A 22,583-nucleotide genomic window follows, 5' to 3' on the forward strand; every position below is an offset into this window, starting at 1 on the left:
GAACAACACAGAAGAGACGGCCATAAGCATGAGGAGACAAACACAGACAGGCAGAGGAAATAGGACACAGTACCCAGAGCATGAGAATGTAGATAGGTTTTGTTGTGGCTGGGGGCTGAAATATCACAAGACATGGAGGAAGAGAGCCAGAGAAACGCTGGTGAACGTGTCGTGCTGAAGACAGAAAGGAAACAAAAGACAAGAAAACCAAAGCAATGATACGGCAACATGGATAGCATGACATGACCTGCTGGAAGACTGAAACAATGAAGTGGAGGGAATGCGGCCCGACTCCCTGCTCTCTTTAACGTCACGCTGCTGCTCTCACCTTCACAGGAAAAAAAAAACATGAAGACCACCCGGACAGGCACACACACAAACAATTACACACACACACGCACACAGTAGCCTAGTGCTAAGACCAACGAGACCGTTAACAAGATGAGATCACAGCCTCCACATCTCTTGCTCCAGCCACTCTGCTGACATGCCAGACTTGCAAACACGGTTCAGGCCAGGCTCTACCTTCAAGCTGGGCCCAAGGTTGGCTAGCTCACCACTCGCACTCCACGCCTCCCTGCACCCAGGAGCTGAGCGTGCCAGCAGCAACAACATAACCTGGCTCTCCAAAGCAACACAAATGGTGTCAAACCCCCACTGAGCACTTAAATTGATACTATCTAGTTACCCTCCTGCAGCTGAGAAGGAAACGTGGCGGGCCTACTTTACTATGAAAGACAAGGCAGGATTCACTGATATCTAAGCTCCAATAGCACTCAGCGCTTTAATGCCCTGTAATCTTCCCTAAAGCAGCAAGCCAGATGTACTTTAAGAGGTGAGCATGTAATGCTGAGAGTATTAAAGCTAGGAGGAAAAGTCAATTAAGAAATTAAAAACGAAAGATGCTCAGTGAGGGAGGGAGAACAAATATCCTCTCGCATGGTGAGAGTGGCACAGCGAGGCTGTTTCTGTGATTTAAACTAAAAAAGACACAACGCTGATGAGGAATAAAAGACAGCCATCCTTGCAGTGTCAGAGCCAAAAGTAATCAATAACAAGTGCAATGTTGAATCTCTATAAAAGTCAGTTTAACAAGGCACAAGTGCTGAGTGTGTCAGTCTGTCCAGAGTCAAAGCACTGGTATGGTCCTCCTCTGGCCTTTGGCTTCTCAGCTAAAAGTTAGACTACTAAGCCTTTGCTTTGACAACAGCAGGCTTTGGGATTGAAACTGATCCCTCAGGTTATTGGCTAGACCTCTAATTGGCAGTCAGTCACTATTGATTTAAATATGAACTGGCCTTTTAAAAAAGGTCAAACAAATATTGAACACTGAAAATCAAACAACTGATCAATGCGTGCTAGTCTAAGTTTGTAAGGGGAGATTGGTTTGAGCTTTAAAGCACATCCTCCTATGATAGAGTTTATAATCTGTTATGAAATGTCCATCCATCAAATCATATTGTACAGACATAGTCTCACCCGTTGCCTGTGGTTTTGCTGGAGGATGCAGACGCTTTATCATATTATAGGGCAGGAAATTAATAAAGTCTGAACAGATGTTCGTGTCTGTGTGCCGAGTTGTTTTTTTCCTTTAGTTTTTATTTGCTTTTCTTGGGTAGAGTGCTCTAGAAGATCAACATTAGTGCAAAAGCAGCAACTTCAGTGCTATTAAAATAGTGAGTGGTGGTATAACAGCACAACTTAAAACTGGCAAACTTCTCTATGTATGCATCTAATAATTGTAGGACAAGAACAAAAATGCTCTGCAGAAAGTGCACATCTGAGACGCAACACAATTATCACTTGACATGCAGTGAAGACACTTTAATTAGCATGTTGTCACATTTGTCTGACTACTTCTCTTTTACTTCACTCACAATAGAAGTGCAGATCGTCGGCCAGAGAAGGCAGAGACAGAGGCACACAAAGCCTGAAGTCAGACACACACAATGTGGTCTGCCAGGAAGACATCAGTAGAGGGGACAGCTCACGCGCTTCACTGCCTCTGTGCTCAGATGTCGATGGGCTACCTTTACTTCAGGGACAGCAGTCACCTTACAACATAATGGACTATTAATAGAGGGTAGAGGCAACAGGCATCTTCCCTTTCACCAGCAGGAGTATGGCTTTGGCTACCAAACCTGTGTGTCAAATAACAGTGGTGACAACAAAAAAGCAAACAGGCTGCTTGAGGAAAGGTGGCACCGGACTTTAGCATGGGATAAAATAAGCTTCAAATGTGGTTTTTCTATCAAATCTCTCAATTTATATTTTTGAACACTGCATTTATGACTGCTGGAGCTGCAGGGAAGCACTGTGAGTCAAAATGTTGCCTCGCAGTCACAGAGGATTCAGTCTTAAACCTCCATACCAAGAGCTCATGCTGCAGAAGAGCCTTTAAACGAGGCAGCGAATCCCTTCCGGCTTCACAGCCGATTTTGTGATCTAACCTCCCGGTAAAAGACGACATTTGAAAAGACAATTATCCAAGAGGGATCAGCTTTGTGTCGCAATAATTATTTTATTACTGCAAGCAATAAAGCTTGCATTGACACGTTAAGCTAGAAGTTAGAAGGATTTTTTTAATCATATCTGATTTGTGAAGGCATTTAAACTTCACAGTCACAGCTCTGGCTAATAGTACTGTAAGCAGAGGAAGGTTAACTCCAGTGGGTGCGTCTTCTGCTGTGAAGCATTTAATTAGGAAAACTGGGTCAGACCGGGTGCACAACTGTTGCAACAAATACTCAATCTCTCCTTTTATGTGGTTCATGCATATACACTCGTGGTTCAGGGCTTACGTGAGAGGCATCATTAGTTTCTTAATACCCATCCCGTAGCACAAAAGGTCTAAATGCTGCGTCTAGTCATGAATTTAAATTCTGGGCCATACAGACACTTTGGCAATCAATATTAAGTTTAAATAGCTAAGACTGATTATTGCACCAAGGGCAGTGTGACCTAGAAGACGATACAGCAGAGTTTGTTGACAAAAGCACTCAAGTGTTAAGTGTTAAGTAAGCGAGCTGGTCAAACATGCAAGAACCAAGCAATAAAAGCAATGAAAACTATCAAGCTTTTGTGTGACAACATGATCACAACTCAGAGGTCCACTTTTGCAGAGCTCTCAACCACATCTCACTGTTTTAATCAGCAAATGAAGCTGGCTCAGGCGAAAGCTCTGACAGTGCCAGACACTGGAGGCTAGAGTTAAGACCATTTTATCACACATACTGTCCCCAAGGTCAACACTGAACTTTCTCAGACTAGACTATGTGACAGGTAATTCACCTGCTGTGCTGCAGCAAACTGAGTGTGTAAAGTGCTGGAAACATGTGTCACCCAGCGGGCTGGCACGCTTTATGATCCACTCATTGTTTCCACGTTGTGCCTCCACACGCATACCTGTGGAAACATGACTCCCTAGCAAGAGGCACCTGAGCCACAGGTGTTAGGCTGTTGTATGGCTAACGTTAGCTCCCAGCTAGCATCTGCGTAATCAAAGTGAAGACAGGATGATAATGACAGCGACCATCTCCTGCAGCGCATCTCCTTACAGTGATCAAACTGAGTCGCTTGGCTCACAGTCGTTAGCTAATGCAATGCGTGAATTAATTTCGAAAGATGATAATGACGTTCATGTAGAAGAAAAAGTTGAAACAGTGACATTAACACAAAAAATAATAAGGCCACCGGCTTTACTAACTACACGTTTAAAGACAAGTAGTCTTGTTAGTGTCCGTGAGGAGGGGTCAGCTGAATCTTCAACTGTCATGAGCTCACCGAAGGCTAGCGGGCTAGCTTAGTTTGCTAGCTAACGTCGGTCCCGACAGTGGCCACATTTCTGACACTTTACTGAGTTAGAAATCTTTCTGCGACTGCTGCTGTGTGTATGTGTGTCTGTGTCGGTGCCTTTCCACAACATACAGTCAGTCAAAGTAAAATGTCAACGTTTCTGTCACTGTCAGCATGAAGTAAACAGACAGCTGACTGTGTCCATTTGACAGCTAGCTTTAGCCTGCTGCTAGCCAGCTGAGGCAGCCAGCTGTCGGGATGCGCTGACACAGAAATACTGTACGGCGAGCTGTGCGCCCAGGTCGGAGAAAGACGCTTATTTGGAGAAATCTTGCACAGTGCGTCTGCAGAATTTACCTGTAATATGACAGCAGGCCATTGCTGAGGACAAACCATCGCCGCTGGTAGCCTTTCAAATAGTTGGTCCATTTAAAAAGCCAGCCTTTGTAAGTATCCGACCCTGGTGCCGGGGCCGCGGCAGAGGCGGATGCCGAGCCCTTCCCTTGCTCGCTCATCCTCCGCTCCGCCGCACGCCGAAGGGCGCAGGATAAACCGGGGACAGCGGGGACAGGGACTCTACCCCACCAGGACTACCTGAGCGTGGACGTCGCACTGACGAGTGAGCTCGACGGAGGAGGGTCCGGTCTAGGGCGAGAGAGACCACCGTGTACCCTTTCACATGACGCCGGAATGGACACCGAAGGAAGGACGAGAAGTGATGCCAAGACACTTTGCTGATGCAGACTGCAGAGGATTCAGAGCACAGAGCTGGGCTGGATAGAAGGGAAATTCCTTACATGGCCTCCATATAATCTGATAGTACTGTCACCAGATCTACAATGCTTTCCTCAACGACAGTGCCAAATAGTTTATGGCAGGAATAATGGGAGGGGGCGGCTGCTAACCTGGCCATTCATGAAGTGTGGACTTGAATGGAAATGGCCGCTCTATCAATTCAAGTCTATGATTCAGACCTGCACCACGTGACGTTGTTATCTAAACATTCCTAAACATTTGACATGCGGTTTGGCGGCTGATCCCAAATCAGAGTTAAGGAGGCGGATGTAGGATAGACGATTAAGTGTTTTAGGTAGCAATACAGCATTACAGTCATTGATCGCAGTGCGCAGTAATGACCAGCTCCTGACAGCCTTTCACTTGTTAAACATTTGCGCCCCGGGAACCCACGGGGTCTACCTGTTGATTGATTTTTGGTAGCCATCCCATGTCAGTTTTTTTTTTTTTTTTTTTTTTTTTTAAAGAACATTATTTTGTGTATATTGAGCTGGCATGGTGCATATCCCCAAACCAAACTGCGTTTAACTGAAATAACCACAAACTGACCGACACTTACTTTATCAGGAATTTGGAGGCAAAGGGGTACATGCACAGTGCAAGGGGCCGTAGATAGGGGGCTAAGGGGAGCAATAATGGCCCAACAACAATCTCTTCCCCCTGGGCTCCATAACAGGTTAATGTGGCCCTGTCACAGGGGACTTGGGGGATAGATCGTCCAAAGAACCATCATGTTTTGAACCACCATCAGCCAACCATCAATCAGGCTACACGTGCCATGTGAGAGTTACTCATTGAATTGCTCAATTTCATGGACACACTGCCACCATAAAATAAAGTCGGTCTTTATGACACTGGGGAGATCAGATCTGGCTTTGTTGAATACAACCAAATACACATTTTAAGCAACAATCCAGTAACTGGAAGGGGTTCAGTGTGTGATGGCTGATCCTGATTTGGCTCCTGATAACATGGCTTTACCACAAGGTGGCGATGTTGTCAAAATGATCTTAATGTGGTGTAATTGCTGCACACAGGATTGAAAAGTGACCAGAGTGAGGTTGCTGTTCTCAAATGCATTTAATAATTCATCAAAAAACAAAATTACTCACAGTACTAACACAGTAAAAATAAATACAAGTAATGTTTCTGATAAAAAACTGTAGCCCTTTTTATTTGGAAACGCGCAGCAGACAAACTGATGAGAACTCATGCTACACACAGTTGCTTTCTAGTGTATCTCTGCTACATATTTCTTTTTTTTACTAGAAAAACCAAACCAAAACAAAACAAAACAAAAAAAGACTACACACAGCCATCTGCCCTGATTGAAGGGTTCAACACTACATCTTGGAGAGAATCATGAGCTTGTGCTCTCACATGCCAGTGAAAAACGACCACATTCACTCCACTCAGCTGCTCATTACAGCGTCAGAAAACCATGTATTACAAAAATTAAACACAATATCAAATTGAAACATCAGTGCAATTAAACCCTGACCTGTTGGCTCTACCAACAAAAGCATGCAAGTCAATTACTCTATGAATCACTCTTATATACAATAGGTCTGATTACTTTCGGTGCAGCCATATTCACAAACTACCTAGCTAGGCCTAATCAAATGAAAAAGCAACTGTTAATCTCACAACATTACCAATTACTATTAAGGTTCCCTGTGTGTCTGTGATGTACTCATGGGGTGTTTTGTGGAAGTCATTGAGCTCTGCTTCATTATTTCTGCGGATATCTGAGTGTGAGTGGATTATATCTACTGTATTTGAGGCATTTTTAATATAACACGGCGGTACATGTAGTCGGTCAGGACATCCCTGTGGGATTTTATTGCTCCTTCCTAATCCAAAGCTTCAACATCTGTCTCTTATCTTCTTGTGTCTGTCCTTTGCTTACCTGAATGTCAGCTATCAAACCTGCCTCTCTCCTTCTCCCTCTTGCTCACTCTCTCACACACACAAACACGCACTCACACGAACATTGCACGCACAGGTTCTCGTTTCAGGCTCTGCAGCCTCCTGCAGGTCCCCAGTTCCCTGGATTTAATGTATTCATCAGAAACAGACAGTGAGTGAGGGGAGGGAGCAGATTAAAGCCCTACAGTACATCATGATAAGGACTGCAGTATTTTCTGCTGCAAGACAACCTTAAAACACCCTTCGTCTGAACAAACAGCTTTTACCTTAGGCCAAGTTTTAAACCAGGACAGGGAAGGGAAAAAATGCAGGCTACTTCTCAGGATCTAAAATTGAACACCATCTAAACGAATCTGTACATTTCGAGATAATCTCCCCGGAAGTGGGGCTTTAGCTGTTTTTGCTGTCCAATATTCTATCTAACAGCGTCGGCTGTTGACCTTACTGAATATGACAAATTCAAAAGGAAGACTCGATGATATTGCTGCCTCTCCATTTTGAGTCTCACAGCCACAACCTCCATCCTGTCAGGCCCAGCTACGATCACAAGACAACCCTCAATAAGACCTGCTGCTGTGTCATCTGGGGAGCACAGCCTCAAATGCGTGACTGTCTGGTTGATGTGAGGAAAAATAACTGTGCTATGCTAGTCATATTGGTTTTTACCTGCTTCCTCTTCTTCTACCTCCTATGCATTTGGCAGAACTGGACTAGGAAGTGGTTGGATGACCATGTGTGAAATTTTTAGTGTCTTTTACAGCGCAAGAGTCTAATAAACCTCATTATGAAAAATCAGCTCAGTAAAGCAGGAGGCCACAGGGTATATTTCCAGCCATTTAGATAAAAAGTCCTTTTCTCCACTGCCGCTCCACTGCTGAGGTGAGAGGGGTGGAGGGAGCTCTCTGGGTCACATAATGGTGCAGCGATTCCTCTGTAGCGCCCCCTGCAGACGGATGGAGGTGTGGTTCTGGCGCATGCCCCGCGCCACGGCGATGCCCAGCAGCTCTTTGAAGAGCAGGACTACATGCCAGTTAAACTTGGCAGAGCACTCCACATAACCGCACTTCCAGGTCTTCTTCACCAGGACTGACACTGCCCTGCGAGGCATGAAGCGCTGCCGCTGCAGATCCCTCTTGTTGCCCACCACCAGGATTGGCACCTCACTGCTGCTGCCCTCCCTGCAGGAGCATGTGAGAGGTGAAAAAAAAAGAAAAAAGAAAAAAGAAAAAAGGTTGATTTCAAAAAGCACACTTATATCATGGTGTTTGTCACAGTGGTTGGCTGGGCGTGTGCAAGATGTGTGTGTGTGTGCAGTTTCTCCTTCTTTCTGAGGTGTGCGGGGGCGGACTGGAGGATTACAGCTCACAGGCTCAAGGGGCCTCCCACCACACTCTGCAGTGACTGGTTTACAGCATTATTATAAGTGTGAAACTGTATGGCGAGCCAGAGGTAGGCATAAATTAGTGATTCGAGTCCTGTGTTTGTAATCCTACAGTGTTAATGAAAAACCAGGAGGACGTCATCAAGTCCAACCACTTCCAGTAACACCTCATTGGCCGTGGTTTGGAAATCCAATCTGACGCTCTACTTAAAAAGAAGAGAATGATGTAGAGAAAAGTAGTTAGTAGAGAAAATCCTGGATTAGACCGCAGAGCAAATACTATGAAGGAAAGAAGGCCGATTATATAAATCGGATTTCTAACAATGAGATTAATTTTTACTTTGAAGGCTTTCTCTTTGGTTTGGCGCCAAAGTCAGAGGAGCTGAAAGCTTTAATTGTTGTTTTTCATGAAAAATAATAACATTCTAAAACCAACAGAAGGTCATGTTAAAATCACTGAGGACTATTAACTCTGGTACATTACGAAACTTGAAAGAGCACAAGACATCTGCTGACTTGCTGAGCTCAGTGTCAGCTGAGGTAAATTGTTAAAGCAGCTGCGTTAACAATTTATGTCTTCCTGTTATAATGAATAAAGCTTTCTTTTCTGTTACATCGTGCCTCATCTTCTGACAAGAACTTACGCATATTTGCATGTCTGCCTTGACAGATGGACAGATAGCTCGACAGAGGGGAAGACAGACAGAGAAATGTACAACACCGTTTTCAAGCCTTGAGGCGAAGTTCTTAAAGATGTAAGGTTGAAAAACAGCACAAGTAATCATCTCACTTTTCTCCTTTTCACAGGTTGCGCTCACATAACAGACTTAAAAATATCTCCTCGCATATCTGCTCGAGCTTGAGTTTTTTACCACAGCAAGATGAACTGTATGCGTGAGTGTGTGTGCGTGTGTGTGCATCGGTGTGTGAAAACTGGGAAAAGCTATACAGGATTGATAGACCCTGTCAGAGGCTTCATTTTAGAGGGCTGGAAAAAAAAAAAAGAATAAAGAAAGTTATTCTGGTTCTGAATGGATTTTGTCGGCATTTTAAGAATATATTTTAGTAAAGTAAAATAAGCAGATACATTCTTTATAGCTGACATCTACAGCACAGCCGCACTGTGCTCCATTATTCATGAATTCGGTTAAAATATACAGTATCTGTCCCTTCTCTGCTCTTCCCTCTGTCCTCCAGTCTGACCTTAGATCTTTGTCCTCTGATTACACATTCTCCTGTTTTCCCTTCCTCTTGCATTCACCCTTCCTTCCCCAGGTGCTGGTGATAATGGTTTTCTGTCATGGGCCATAAACATTCATGGTAACACATTTGGAACCACAGGAAGGTGAAGATGATCTGCACAGTGGCAGCTTGGACATGCACAACATAGCAGAGCAAACGAGACCACTCATTGCACCTTTCAATATGTAAATATATGCAGGTATGCCAACAGTGAGGATGATAGAGCATGTGATGCCTTTTCATTGGTCTTTTTTCTCACTGGTTTTGGGTCCTTTTAAGCTCCAGACCTTTCCTGTATCTTCCTCTGCTTCTCTAGCTTCCTGTATTTTGCAGCTCTTCAATAAAAGCAGAAAAGGCCCAAAAATAATCTTTAAATCATGCTCTTATGCAGCAATGCTGGAATCAAATGTCATTACTAAACTGTCAGGATGCAGGGAGGAGTGCGCTGAATTAAAAGATATCACCAGGAGCAGACTATCTATCACTGTCACAAACGTGTAATTGTAAGGCTTTGTGGCAGGGCTGAGAAATTGCATGCTGTCTACAGACGGGTGACTCGCCGATATCATTAGAAATCACAGTTGAAGCTTTATAAGCTGTATGTCAGTGGCTGCATGGTCACTAACCGTGGATGACCTTACCTGTGCTCCACTATCTGCTGCCTAATCATCTTGACGTATTCAAAGCTCTCCACACAGCAGATGTCGTACACCAGGATGTAGGCATTGGCATTGCGAACTCCTCTGCAGCGCAAATCCAGCCACTCCTGAATGACACAGAGAAAAACATGAATAAATATGCTAACAAAAAGATATACAGTTTGACTGATATTGCCATGCTAGCAGCTCAAGGAAAGACAATGCAAGTCATTCAGTCGGTCACTCCACCAGTTTGGTCCAGACTGAAATATCTGAACAACTAAAGATGGACTGCTGTGAGATTGATACAGATATCAGTGACGGCCAGAGGATGGATCCTACTGACTTTGGTGATTCTTTGACTTGTTATCTAGCACCACCAGCAAGTAAAATTTGTATTTATCCTGTGAAATGTCACAACATCCACTTGATGGATTGGCACAAACTTTTGCACAGACACTCATAGTTCCCAAATTGACTCCTAATGACTTTGGTGACTTTCCCTCTTGCGCTGCCATGAGGTTGACATTTGCGGATTTGAGTGTAATGTCTTGACAACTATCGGATTGACTGCCATGACATTTTACACACGCATTCATGTCCCCCTCAGGACTAATGACTGCTGATGCTCTGACTTTTCATGTAGCTTCACCATCAGGTCAGAGTTTTCATTTGTATACAGCTAAATTCCTGTTAAAGACATTTCCATTAGCCTCAGCTGTTCTTTGTGTTTCATGCCAATTAGCAAATGTTAGCATGCTATGTTAGAGCGTTTAGTTCACAAGACTGAATTTCAGCATATTAATATACTGTTGTTTCCACTGAGCTCGAAGCACTGCTGTGTCTGAATACAGTCTCATAGATCCACTAGCGTGCAATGCACCAATGTACAATAATAAATAAAGAGCAGGTAGTTGAACAGCATGGGGCATGTGTTCCAGTAATTATTCAAAAGTACTTTGCTCCAAAGTCATAGTTCGCCTGTTTCTGCTGCTTAGCCTCTGTGAAAAAGTGCAGAGTCAATGAAGTCTGCACTGCATGGCTCTGGGAGTCTCACAGCTTTAAAAAAAAAAGTCATAAAACACGATGACTGCTCAGCACAAAGCACTGCACTGTGTCCTAGCTACACATGTTCAAGGACGACAGAGGTTACAGCTTATGAGAAGTAAGCAAACACGGAGCCTTCTGTCAGGAGAATAAAAAGAAACAAATACGACTCTTCAACTATGGTTGCTGCTTAGCTAAGCTTTGTGATGCAATGCACATGCAGCGGGGCAAACAGCAACACCTGTTTGATGGTAATGAGTTTCAAACTGTAATCACAACACATGGCACAATTGGGTACATTTGCACCTTACTGGAGGGCATTTGCTTCAATAGAAACACACTGGCCCATTCTGATATTCATGCTGTGTTTCCCAGAGCTCTCGTCAACCCACCACCACCACCACTGCTACCACTTCTAATAGCATGCAATGAATTTATAAGCATTTGATCAGATAAAAGGGAGAGAGGAAATTCGAGGAACTTCAGGGGGAGGGACGAACAGATCTGCTGAGGGAGGGAAATGAGAAAAGAAACACAGCCCCGAGAGAATGTCCAACAGATGAAAAAAGCAGAGGTGGATCAAGGGATGAGCAGACAGGGTGTCAACATAACCTCTGGGGTGCATGCACACCGCTAATGAAAGGTCTGGAAACTGAGACTGTCAGGAACTGTGTGCAGGTTAACTCAATTCAATTCAGTTCTGTTCAATAGAATTTAGCAGGCTAACAGAGGATGCTATGCTCTGTGCAAGAATCAATAGTGTAAGACTTACTCAATGCTAACTATCTGGCGGCAGAGTTATACAGAGGTTAGATTTAACAGTAATCATTTAATCACAGGAGTTGTGTTAACTATTTACACTTTACATGTATCCACTTTCATTGCAGAGAATTAGATGAGAAATTCGACACCACTCTCATATCTGTACACTAAATATGCAGCTGGAGCCAGCAGCCAGTTAGCTTAGCTTAGCATAAAGACTGGAAGTGGGGGGGAAACAGCTAGTCTGGTTCTGTCCGAAGATAACAAAATCTGTTCACCTCCACATTTAAGTGAAGTTGCCAGGCAAATGGAGGAGACTCCAGGAAGTCACTGATCCACAACCTTGATTCCAAAAAATTTGCAAATGTGATTCCTGAGCTCATCTAGTAATGTCCTTAATACAATCATGTGCTCACAAAGTGGTGAACCTCGCTCCATCCTTGCTTGTGAATTACTGAGCCTTTCCAGGATGCCCCTTTCATACCCAATCATGATACTATCACCTGTTACCAATGAGCCTGTTTACCTGTGGAATGTTCCAGACAGGTGTTTTTGGAGCTTTCCACAGTTTTCCCAGTCTTTTGTTGTTCCTGTCTAAACTTTCAAAAAAAATAAGCAGATATTTACAAAAATCAGTGAAGCTGATGAGGTAAAATATTAAATATATTGTCTTTGGACTGTTTTCAATTTTCAGTTTTCACAAAAACAAATATGCATATTCTCTTAAAAAAAAAATAAAAATTATCAGTTTGTTTCACCTTGTGACTGCGGCACTGTATTCGTGTGCAAAAATATGATTTCACAAAATATCTTCCCATCCCACCCTCAGAATTTAAACACACTTTTTTGACCACTGCAGAAGCTGTTCATTTTTCATGTGTTGTCCTGATTTTCAAAGCTGTCCTGCTTGATAAAGTAAGTAATTTGGCTTTGTGTGTTTTGACTGATGCACCTGCACCTCGGGCACAGACGATTTGGCAGCTCTGTTGGCGCGTTGCTTTGAAAACTCAGATATCAAAGTGCTGATTATCAGACCTCTATTCATTTTTATGCCTCTAATTAGCATGGAGCTAACATGACCCTTGCTTGTAGCAGTGTTTGCAATGACGATTGATTCGATGGAAGTAATTTTCCATGTGGTGTTTATGTTTTCTTCTACCTCCTTCAGCAGCATGTGCAACTTAGAAGAGTGAGAAATCTAATTACCTTCCTCTCACGCTCGGAGAAGATATGCTTTTCAAATCAACATACTTTACAGGCAACCTGCACAAATAAGATCAACTGATAATGTGTGACAGGGAGCTGAGGGAGGAGATGATTAGTGTTACTTCCAATGACAATAACGCTAACACATCTGTGTCAGCAAGGAATAATTTGTCTTCATTCAATTTGGAAGACGGTGTTTGTGGCTTTGCATCTCGGTGAATGTGAGCAAGAAACAGCCTCACACATCAGCAGGGAGATAATGAGGCTGATCAGGCATGGAGACAAACATGTGGCACAAAGATCGCTGCCATCAGAAGTGAAAGAGAAAGCAGAGGAGGAGAGGACGTAAAGGTGGGCACTGTGTTGTGAAAACTGGCAGAAATGTGATTATTTCCTCTGTCTCTCTCCAGGTTGAATCAGCTTTCAGACAGAGAGGAAAACATATCACAGAAGGTATGATTTCTACTGTGATTTCTTCTTCTCACTTCTATCGTAAAGCGTCCAGCACAACTGAAATCCAAAGTTGTGTCAAGCAGGCAAGCACCCCAGAAAACATTCATCTATTTTTTCCAAATAAACAAGACACATTAACACCACATATCATCACAGCTAACCAATGTCTGATAATTGAGGCAAATGACGATGGGAGATGCACACATTGGCTTCAGTTGCAGCCTCACATCCCTGTGGGGCTAAAAATAGCAGCTTGTGTTCTCGTCTCATATCTCTTTGTCGTCCAAGTCCTGTTTTTAAATGCGGAGGAGGGGCTAGTAACAGCAATGCTACTTCTTCAAACCCAAACAAGAGGCGAAATACAGAGATGAAGAGCAGGAGTGCAGCGATACACGGCTGATGAACTGAAATCAGATACGTTTAAAATGCATGTGTGGGCATGTTTATTTGTGTGTGCTTGCAGGATGTGAGAGTGTGCTGCTGGGAGCGTGAATGTGAAGTGTGGTATCACTGTCTGTATCCTCCAGTCGGTCTTCTTAACAAAAAGAGCATCTCATCCTTCGGAGCCAAACAGAACATGTTTCCCTGACAACCGCAGGCCGTGGTCAGTTTTAGCAGGCTATGACAGAGCGGTCGTGTCTCCTGATATTAATGGAGGCAGCTTAACTGAAATAAGTGGTTGCAATGGATCAATACTCAAGCACAGGGGGGAGGCCGGTGTAACCTGGATGGGGGGAAGGGCGCTGAGCAATTAGAGATATGTCACACATCGGCCACACTGGTCGATTTACAATTAAAATCTATTACTTCCCCTTGGGGTGAAGCTGCCATTACTCAATGGTGACCTATACCAGACAGGTAGTAAAATCTGTAGGTTCTGTAGTACTTTGGAGAAATTCATTATGTTTGAGATGACATGGAGAGGATGGTCTATTGCTGGTGTTCACAGACAGACTCACTGGGTGTTACTGATAAAAGGGATGGGACGGCTGATCTTAGGAAATACAGACATGAATTGTTGATATTTGAAACAGCAGCTTACAAGGATTTTACAGACGCTGAAAAAGCTTTAAAGGAAAAGTTCAGCAGTTTCAGAAATGCTTTCTAGCTGAGAGTTTGATGAGAAGATTGATCCCACAGTGATGCTACAGCCAGTAGAGCATTGCTTAGCATAAAGACTGGAAGAAAGGGGAAACAGTGGGGCTATTTCTTGGTGATAACACTTGTTTTTATACTTTGCTTTTTGTACAGATTAAACAAACAAGAAAATGTGTTCATTAATGAGCTCTAGAGCTGCTGTTAGATGGATTTTGTTCCACTGGATGGAGCCTGTGGTACCTTCATATTTAGCGTACGAGAGTAGAACCTGTCTTCTCATGTGACTCTCAGCAAGAGGGAAAAATAATTTCAATGTTTCTATTCTAAAAACATATAAATATATGTTTTACTTGCAGTAAGCAACTGAATTTGTATCTCACTTAAAGGACCAGTAAGTAGGATTTAGCAGCATCTAGCGGTGAGGTTGCAGATTGCAACCAATGAGCACCCCTCGCCTCGACTTCCCTTTCCAAGCATGTAGGAGAACCTAAAGTGGCTGCAAAACTTATAAAAAATTTGAAATGTGCTCTCTAGAGAGTGTCTGGTTTGTCTTTTCTAGGCTACTGTAGAAACATGGTGGTGCAACCAGGTAAAAAAAACCCCAGGATTCTCATTGGTGAATACACCAATAATTCTGCCAATAGAATTCCTGCATACACTGGTCCTTTAAAAGACACCACTCAAGTCGTGTAAGCCAAAACTCTGACACACAGGCAGGTAAAGGGTTTGTACACCTCATGCAGGCTTTGCACATGCACTCGCTTATTTTCAAGAGCGTCTGTGAGAGTCAAAATTACACAACGTGTGACAAGAAAAGCAATCACTTCCACCTCGCTATCAGACACAGTATCGACAGAGATAACTGAGAAAAATGTCCAGAAAGAGCAGGAGAGGGAGAGGGAGCATAGCGTGTGGGAGGAAGTCATGGAGATACATGATGGCAAGAACAAAAAGAAAAAAAGAAAAGGAAGAACAAGAAAAATCACTGCTGAATCCGCTGTCAGGCTTAAATCCGTCTGTCATCACATCCTATTGACACACTGTAACAGATGCTCTCTAAACGCAACGCTATCAGCAACAGACAGACGTACGGCAAAGCAAACAAATCATTACACCATCACAGCCTCACAGTAAGGTAATAGAAATCTTGCCTGTCTCCAGCATCACAAAGGATAAAAATGGCTGTCTACGTGGTTAAAATGGGGTCACAAGTAGCCTGCCAGAACATTACTGTTCTTCTTTCAAATATAATCTGAAATGATGAGAAATTGCCATGCTGCATAAGCATGGAGGCGTACTGACTCACTCCATGCTGCAGCTTATTCATCACAAATTTCGGAGGACATTATAAAACCTCATTTGGTAACCCTTACTTCGATGGTGTCCATTAAACTCTGTGCAACCTTTCTAATTGACTGCAGCAAATTCCTCCACTGTTGGTCTTTTTATTCCCAGCAGTATTCCAGCAGGGAACTGTGCTTTAATTCAATCTGCTGTGTACTGCAAGTAAATTTCAATCAGATTTCTTTGTGCCGGCGCTCCTCGCCGCTCACTGTGTCCACTGCCCCTGACCCAGGCTACATCTCTCTGCCCGTGGGATAAACACGGAGAGTCAAAAAATGCCCCATCTCTCATTCCTGCGAATAAAGGACGTCACCAGACAAAGCAAGAGAGCTGGCTTCTGAGCAAGGGACATGACAGGAGGGGGAAGAAAGAGCACGGCAGGCTGTGCAGGGTCATTCCTCAGCGAATGAGTGACCATAAATCTGTCTGATAAAAATGTTGTGGCAGCACTCGGCTAATGGTTTTCTCTGCCTGTACCTTCCACAAAGGTCCTGCCAAACAGGCGCCCGCTCACTGTCACCACACTCCGAAATGAGCATGAAGTGTTCGCACTATGTGATACAACATGATATCAAGCTGTGTGTGCTTAAAAAGTTTCTTATGTGACTCAACCTTCGAGACACACGCTAACACTCCCACACTCATGAGATTCATCCCGTCCTATTCCGGCGCTCTGCTCACACCTACCAACATGTTCCTGATGGGAGTTAAACACCATTTAGCAGAAGAAAGACGAGACTCAATCAGTCTTTTCAGAGGGTCTCTGTGGGCAGGAAACAATGAGGCACTCTGCAGACCTCTTAACACACTCCAACAAAAGGTTTAATCTAGTAGAACAGCTACATGTAATTCTGCAGCAGCCTGACAGGATGATCGCTCCGGCCTCTCAGCCCGCCTGTCAGATGCTTTCTGTGTTAACGCCGGGCTTTCATTGGGGGGCTTCTCGTCCGAGCGGCTCTCCGCCGCGGCCTGATCTCATTCCCTCGGTGGCACCTCGTCTGCGGAGATAACCGCAGCTGTTCTTGGGAGGGCTATGTGTGACACCGGCGGGGAGATAGGAACGAAATGTTCAGCAGCGGAGTCAGGTGTGGTGACCTTGGAGATTTCTGTCTTGAAAGCATCACAGCCTCTCTACTGAGGCTGCAGTGGACAGGTGTCAAACACACACCTCAGGTCAACAGAGGCTTGGAGTGCGTGTTGTTTGAATCTCCTTTCACACTCGTATACAGACACACACACACCAAACGCAGACTTTTTGTACTTTTATGGCTTAAAACAACACTGACAGGCTCATATTGATGGTGAAACAGGTTTTAGTTGCTCCTCTCCATACAGGTGGTGAAAACATCTCCCCCTACCTCAATATAAGTGATGGTGGACAAAATCCACAGTCCTGTATGTTCAGCTGGAGCTAATATGAGCATTCAGCACAAAGTTACGACCTTCTTGGTATCAAATTCCCTCTTAGTCACAATGTTGATGCCACATATTCATATTCAGCTTTGGCTGAACTTGTCTCCCATCACTTGCATTGACCTGCTTTAAGAAGCGAGTAAGACCAGCGTGGATGAGGGAAAGAATGAAAGCATCCAATAATGCTCCTAATGTATGAGCGTCTGGTATTTAAGACAGACTTGAACATATGTGACCTGTCCATCAGGCTGACTGATATGCAAAAAAAATCATATTGCAGTTATTTTGACAGATGTTGTGGTTGCAATATGAGTCAATATTTTAGTGGGTTTTGCACAAATCTTCATTTGTGATGATATGCTGTGACACATTTTACCTTCATCCAAAAAAAAAATTAAATAAAAAAATTAAAAACCGCAGCTCCTTTTGAGCGATTTTGATAATATAATGATTACTTGTTCAGCCCTTCCTATTCAGAAAATAAAAAACTTCCAGTGATGAAAATCCACAAGGAAGCTTGAGCTAATTCCTCAGTATCCCCACTTCTTGCCCAGGAAGAGGACAGAGCTTCTGATCTGCTCTGCAAAGTGACTACAAACCTTGGCTATTAGGAGCTGCGGCGCATTTTTGCTATGATCCTGCAATCAGATGTGTCTCCGACTAATGAGGTGTGGCATATGACCCGTGGCCACCAATAAAAGGGCAGTCTGTTCTATTTTTAAATTGGGAGTTTAACCAGGTGCCGTGGCGATGCCTGCAGCACGATCCTGCTCTTATTTTCTGTGCATGTGAGCCTGATTGGAGCCTGCCAGCGTTACACTGTCATCATCTGAATACACTTGAACGCTGTTCTTAGCGAGGAGTCTGCAGAAGACATGATGTGATTAATAAACAACAATATGCAAGCTGGCATTCCTCCCTCGTGAGGGGGGCTGAGAGAGAGAGTTTACATCGTCAAAGTGAAGCTCTCTGAGGCTTTAAGTCAGTCGGGTCTCCATAGCAACTAGTAGACCAGGGACATCTGATAGTGATGGAAGAATAAATAAAATTGGTGTTTGTGTCTTTGAGGGATGCCACTGGCTGCGAACAGATGGGCGCTTGTAAAAATTAAGGAGAGATTAAATAAATGAGATGTGGTTTGGGGGCAATGTGAGAGCAGATCGTCACCAAAGCTTGTACAAATGTTAATAAAGTTAAAAGGTTTGGGAGGACGTCTATGTGCGTCCTCAGACAGAGGCTTTGTACCTGACTGGAGCTCGATGGAAAGGAGGAGATTGGCGGGACGTCCAAAATCTTCAGCTCATACATGTTCCCGTTCAGTATGACGGAGGGTCTGTACACATATCTGGTCCTGGTCGGCGTGTACACCTCCGAGAAATCGTTATAGATGAACTGGCGGATTATAGAAGTTTTCCCCACTCCGGGAGCACCGATGACTGCGATACTCAGCGTCTCCACCATTCCTGGAGCACGAGTTCAGCACCATGGACAGCGACGACAACAACGACAGATGTGACCGTCCACAGACACAGCTGGCCGCCGCTGTTTGTGTTGCTGCTCTGATGGAATCCAACCCACCGCTGCCCCCCTTCAACCAGCAGCCTCTAAATCACCTTAACAGAGTCCAACTGCGTGCAATTAGACGAATCGATGGGCGAACGAATCATCCAGCCGTCGAGCAGAGCGAAGAAACTTTATCCCCAGGCTGAGGGTGACAGGAAAGGAGCCATGCAGCTTGTCAGAAATAAAGCTCAACCATGATCATGCAGATGGAGGGATTTTCGCTGCCTCTGCAATCCAACGCACACAGAGAAACTCTTGGTTTTCAGGGGACATCCCCGGGCGACCTCGTCCCCGGAGAGGAAGCGTAAAAGTCCGTCCTTGTTGGCTCCACATGGACATAATCTCATCCAGGCTAGACTCTGACCTTGTCCAAACGCACAGGAGCGCTCGGTGTCTTCATTGATTATCTCCTCCGCACCTCTCACTCATTTCCAGCGATGCACCACCACCGCGCTCCTCCATCACAGGGAGGACGGGCGCACCGCGGCCAGCCTCGCAAATAAGCTTCCCACGTGTTCTGAAATAACATGCAGACCCACAATCTCGTCTTGCTCTCGAGGACAGAAAGGTAGATTTACATGAGCGCCATTCAAAGGAGAAGAGGCAACGCACACAGCCTGCAGACGTGCGTTTTCTGTAAAGGCATGTGGAGCCTATTAACGAGCATTGTGTGTCTGCCTTTGGAGAGACATGAGCTGGTGAAGGCTGTTTTCTCACTCTCTCTCTCTCTCTCTCTCTCTCTCTCTCTCTCTCTCTCTCTCATCACTTGCAACAATATCCTCTGCCCTGCTCATCCAATAAGATCATGTCGTGCGCAAGGCGTGTGAAAGCTTCGAGCTCCCGTGCGTGGCACATAAATGCCAAAGTAGCAGGCCACACATTATACATCATCTCGGCGTGAGGGTCATGGAGAAGCATCGCATCATATCTCTGAGGGACACGACTTATTATTGCAGAGGGTCCTCGGGCAGGGCAGGGGCGATGTGTCCCATCAATCAGTGCTGGAGGACAGCAGCACACAAGGGTCACACATCCACTCAGTGACAAGTCTGAAGAGTAAATATTGGACAAGCTTAGGCCCCTCAGAATAACAGGGGATGAGACTGTAACAATGGCTTTCCAGTGCGGCAGCACTTTAATAAGACACCTTTAATAGAAAAAGAGGTTTGCAACTACTTTATTAAGGGTTAATAAACTGTTTATTAATGCCTTATAGATTGGTTCTAATCTATTGATATAATTGTTTATCAAGGCTTGATTACCAACCAGGCAAAGCAGGCAACTGCTCTGCAAGGGCCCCCGACCCTCAGGGACCCCAAAGCCCAAAGACTCAATAAGTAGCAATCACTTGTTAGTAGTTCTATATAGGCCTGAAATTATTTGGTAAGCGACTTGTGATAAGGGTCTGAAGATGAGAATCACAGTAATGGAAGATTACAGATTTGGTCACATTCAGATTATGCAGAATGGCTCATGTTATAATTAGTCATGCGTTCATGTGTCAGCATCCTTAATGGTGCAGCTGGTAAAAGTGGAGCTAATTTCAAATACTTCATATACTTTAAAATATCTTACAGTATCACAACAACTACAGAGTCATTTATTAGTTAATTCTGTTTTGTATTAATAGGGGCCATATAGTACTAGTATACAGTAGCATACAATGGTAATATTCACGTAGAGATTACATTTGGGAGTCCAGGTTTATCAAGACTGGATTACAAATCCGGCAATGCTGGCAGCTGCCCCCAGCCCTCAGGGACCCTGAAGTGCACAGATTTGAAATGTGGAAAACACTTCGTGGTAGTTTTATCAGTCGCAGTTACTTTGTCATTTGCAGCACTGAAGCACAATATGAACTGACACACGATAAGCGCCTTAAGAGGATGATTATTGTGTAATCTCGAGTCCTCCAGAGGGGCTTCCTGCCCAAATGCAGTTTTATTGCTTTTGATTATTTCAGTTATTATTAAATGTACATTCTCTTTAATAAAAGTGTGTTTACTCATGTTATTACAAACTACCTGCCACAGAGCAAACATGAGGTACAGTGAATGGTTTGGGTGAACCAGAAGGGGAGCAGAGGCTGATACTGACCCACAGCTCATTTTTTGATCCAATAGAGGAATAATTCAGACTTGATGATTATTCTTTGTTTTTGGTAATAATGCTTTTATAAATGCTGATTAATAAAGTTTTTTTTATATTCAACGCATTAAATCTGCAGTTGTAAATGTCGGAGGGGTCTTAGGGACTTGGGACCATTATGTACTCATTAATTATTAATAAAGCCATTAGATAAACTTAATAAACCCTTAATAAATGATGTCATATTTGAAAGGGTAGTTAAGGGCAGTTCTGTGCATGTGATGGACCTGATGCTGTATAAAAACACTGAGCTCTTAAGGCTCTGTATGTCCCTTCATGCATTAGTTTTTAGAGGCTCGATAGCATCACATAGATCACACAGTGGTTAATCTTTTCAACCTTCAGAAGTCAGATGTGGATGTGAAATGAGCTGAGTTCTGTGTTACACTCAGGGCCATAAATAACATTAAGGACAGCGAAGCCATGTCCTCCTGAAAATGAGGTTTCAACATCCAGGTTTGGTGCACAAAGTGAAGGTTTGTTCCAGTGTGTCTCAGACTTGATATATGTGAGTGAAACCACATTACAGGGTGTTATTAGAGCTGAACTTAAGTTTGAGGTACTTATACTTGAGTATTTTCTGTACACTCAGTTTATAGTATGATGCAGTATAAATTGTTGCGAGTTAAATTTCTAAACAGTATAAAAAATAATTAAAATTAGCTTTCTTTTGACCAGCTACGACAGAAAACGCTGCTTCGACAGTAAAGTATACATGATAATAATCCATTAATGTCAAACTGACAGGGTCATTCAGCTGTTAATGGGTACTTTTGATACTTCAAATACATGTTCCTTCTTATACTCCTGTATTTCTAGAAACAATTTGAATTCAAGACTTTTAGTGGAGTAATTTCACCCTGGAGTATTGTTATTTTTACATTTGAAAAACTTCCTCCATTGCTGGTTGTGAATCTTTTATTAAATGTTTAAATGCTGCTTATAAATGTTGAATAGTGAGTGGTGGGTGGCCTGATTCCTTTCAGGCCAGCAGACAAATAAAACAGGATTCAGCCCTTCGTGTTGGTTAAACTGTACATAATTTAGGACCTTTCCTCGTGTCCCTGTTTTCAGAATTCGGGCTATGATTGTTAATTTACAGTGTTAAAATACAAAGATCCTTTTCGTAGTATTAACTTTGTCAGTGGTTTGAAGTCAACCAGTTCTTCATGCACGCTGAGCCTTAACCAAAATGCAGTGCAGTGGCACCCCCTGTTGGAATGCAAACATCACATAGGATCGATGTTATGGATAATTCATTAACTGAACAGAGTCTGACGCTGGGCACAGTTCTGGACTGCTGAGTCCTCTCTGGTCAGTAAGTCTGCAGCTGACCTTTATCGTTCACAGAGAAACAGATCTGAGACGAGAGGTGTTTGTCTTCCCTATTAGGTGATGCGGTTGAAATCCAGGTTAAGCCTTCTCAAGTAGCTCCGACTTAAAAAAAAAAAAAAAACCCTGTCACCGCTTCAGAGGAGCTGCTCCACCTCAAAGATGCACTCAGCTGTGGATAAACCTCAGACTTCAAACATGGCTCGAGGTTGAACAACGCTGAGAGCCTTCGTATGCAAAGCTGTGAGGGCTGCCTGGTGAGCAGAGCTGAGCTCTTCATACGAGGAGACATCAACGCCCCAAAGGTCATCAATGATTAGAAAGCATGATGTGTGAAAACAACACACGCTGGCTTCCAGGGATTTCAGGAATGTGAACTTTGCCGAGCAAATAAAACTGAGATAACGTTTTGCATCCTGTGACAGTGGGACTCTGGC

The 22,583-nt window shown here is 43.7% G+C and overlaps 2 protein-coding genes across 5 annotated transcripts in view; both read right to left on the reverse strand.

Moving 5' to 3' along the window:
* osbp2b (oxysterol binding protein 2b) overlaps positions 1–4,515 on the reverse strand; it is a 45,098-nt gene extending 40,583 nt beyond the window's left edge. For 2 of the 4 annotated variants that reach the window (XM_076731813.1, XM_076731811.1), the window contains exon 1: positions 4,153–4,515. In XM_076731813.1, coding sequence (XP_076587928.1) covers positions 4,153–4,310 — 158 coding nt within the window. In that variant the 5' untranslated portion in view covers positions 4,311–4,515. The remainder of the gene's footprint in view (positions 1–4,152) is intronic. The other 2 variants (XM_076731815.1, XM_076731812.1) reach the window with 1 other exon arrangement.
* A 1,327-nt stretch (positions 4,516–5,842) lies between these two features.
* Positions 5,843–19,402, reverse strand: rasl10a (RAS-like, family 10, member A). The gene is made up of 3 exons (XM_076731824.1): positions 18,349–19,402; positions 9,784–9,908; positions 5,843–7,697 (listed from the first exon to the last, which is right to left on the reverse strand). The coding sequence occupies exons 1-3, from the start codon at positions 18,562–18,564 to the stop codon at positions 7,427–7,429; spliced, it is 612 nt and encodes a 203-aa protein (XP_076587939.1). The 5' UTR covers positions 18,565–19,402; the 3' UTR covers positions 5,843–7,426.
* Positions 19,403–22,583: the final 3,181 nt, after the last annotated feature.

The sequence above is a fragment of the Chaetodon auriga genome, chromosome 5, assembly GCF_051107435.1.
Source record: "Chaetodon auriga isolate fChaAug3 chromosome 5, fChaAug3.hap1, whole genome shotgun sequence".
Classification (NCBI taxonomy): Eukaryota; Metazoa; Chordata; class Actinopteri; order Chaetodontiformes; family Chaetodontidae; genus Chaetodon; species Chaetodon auriga.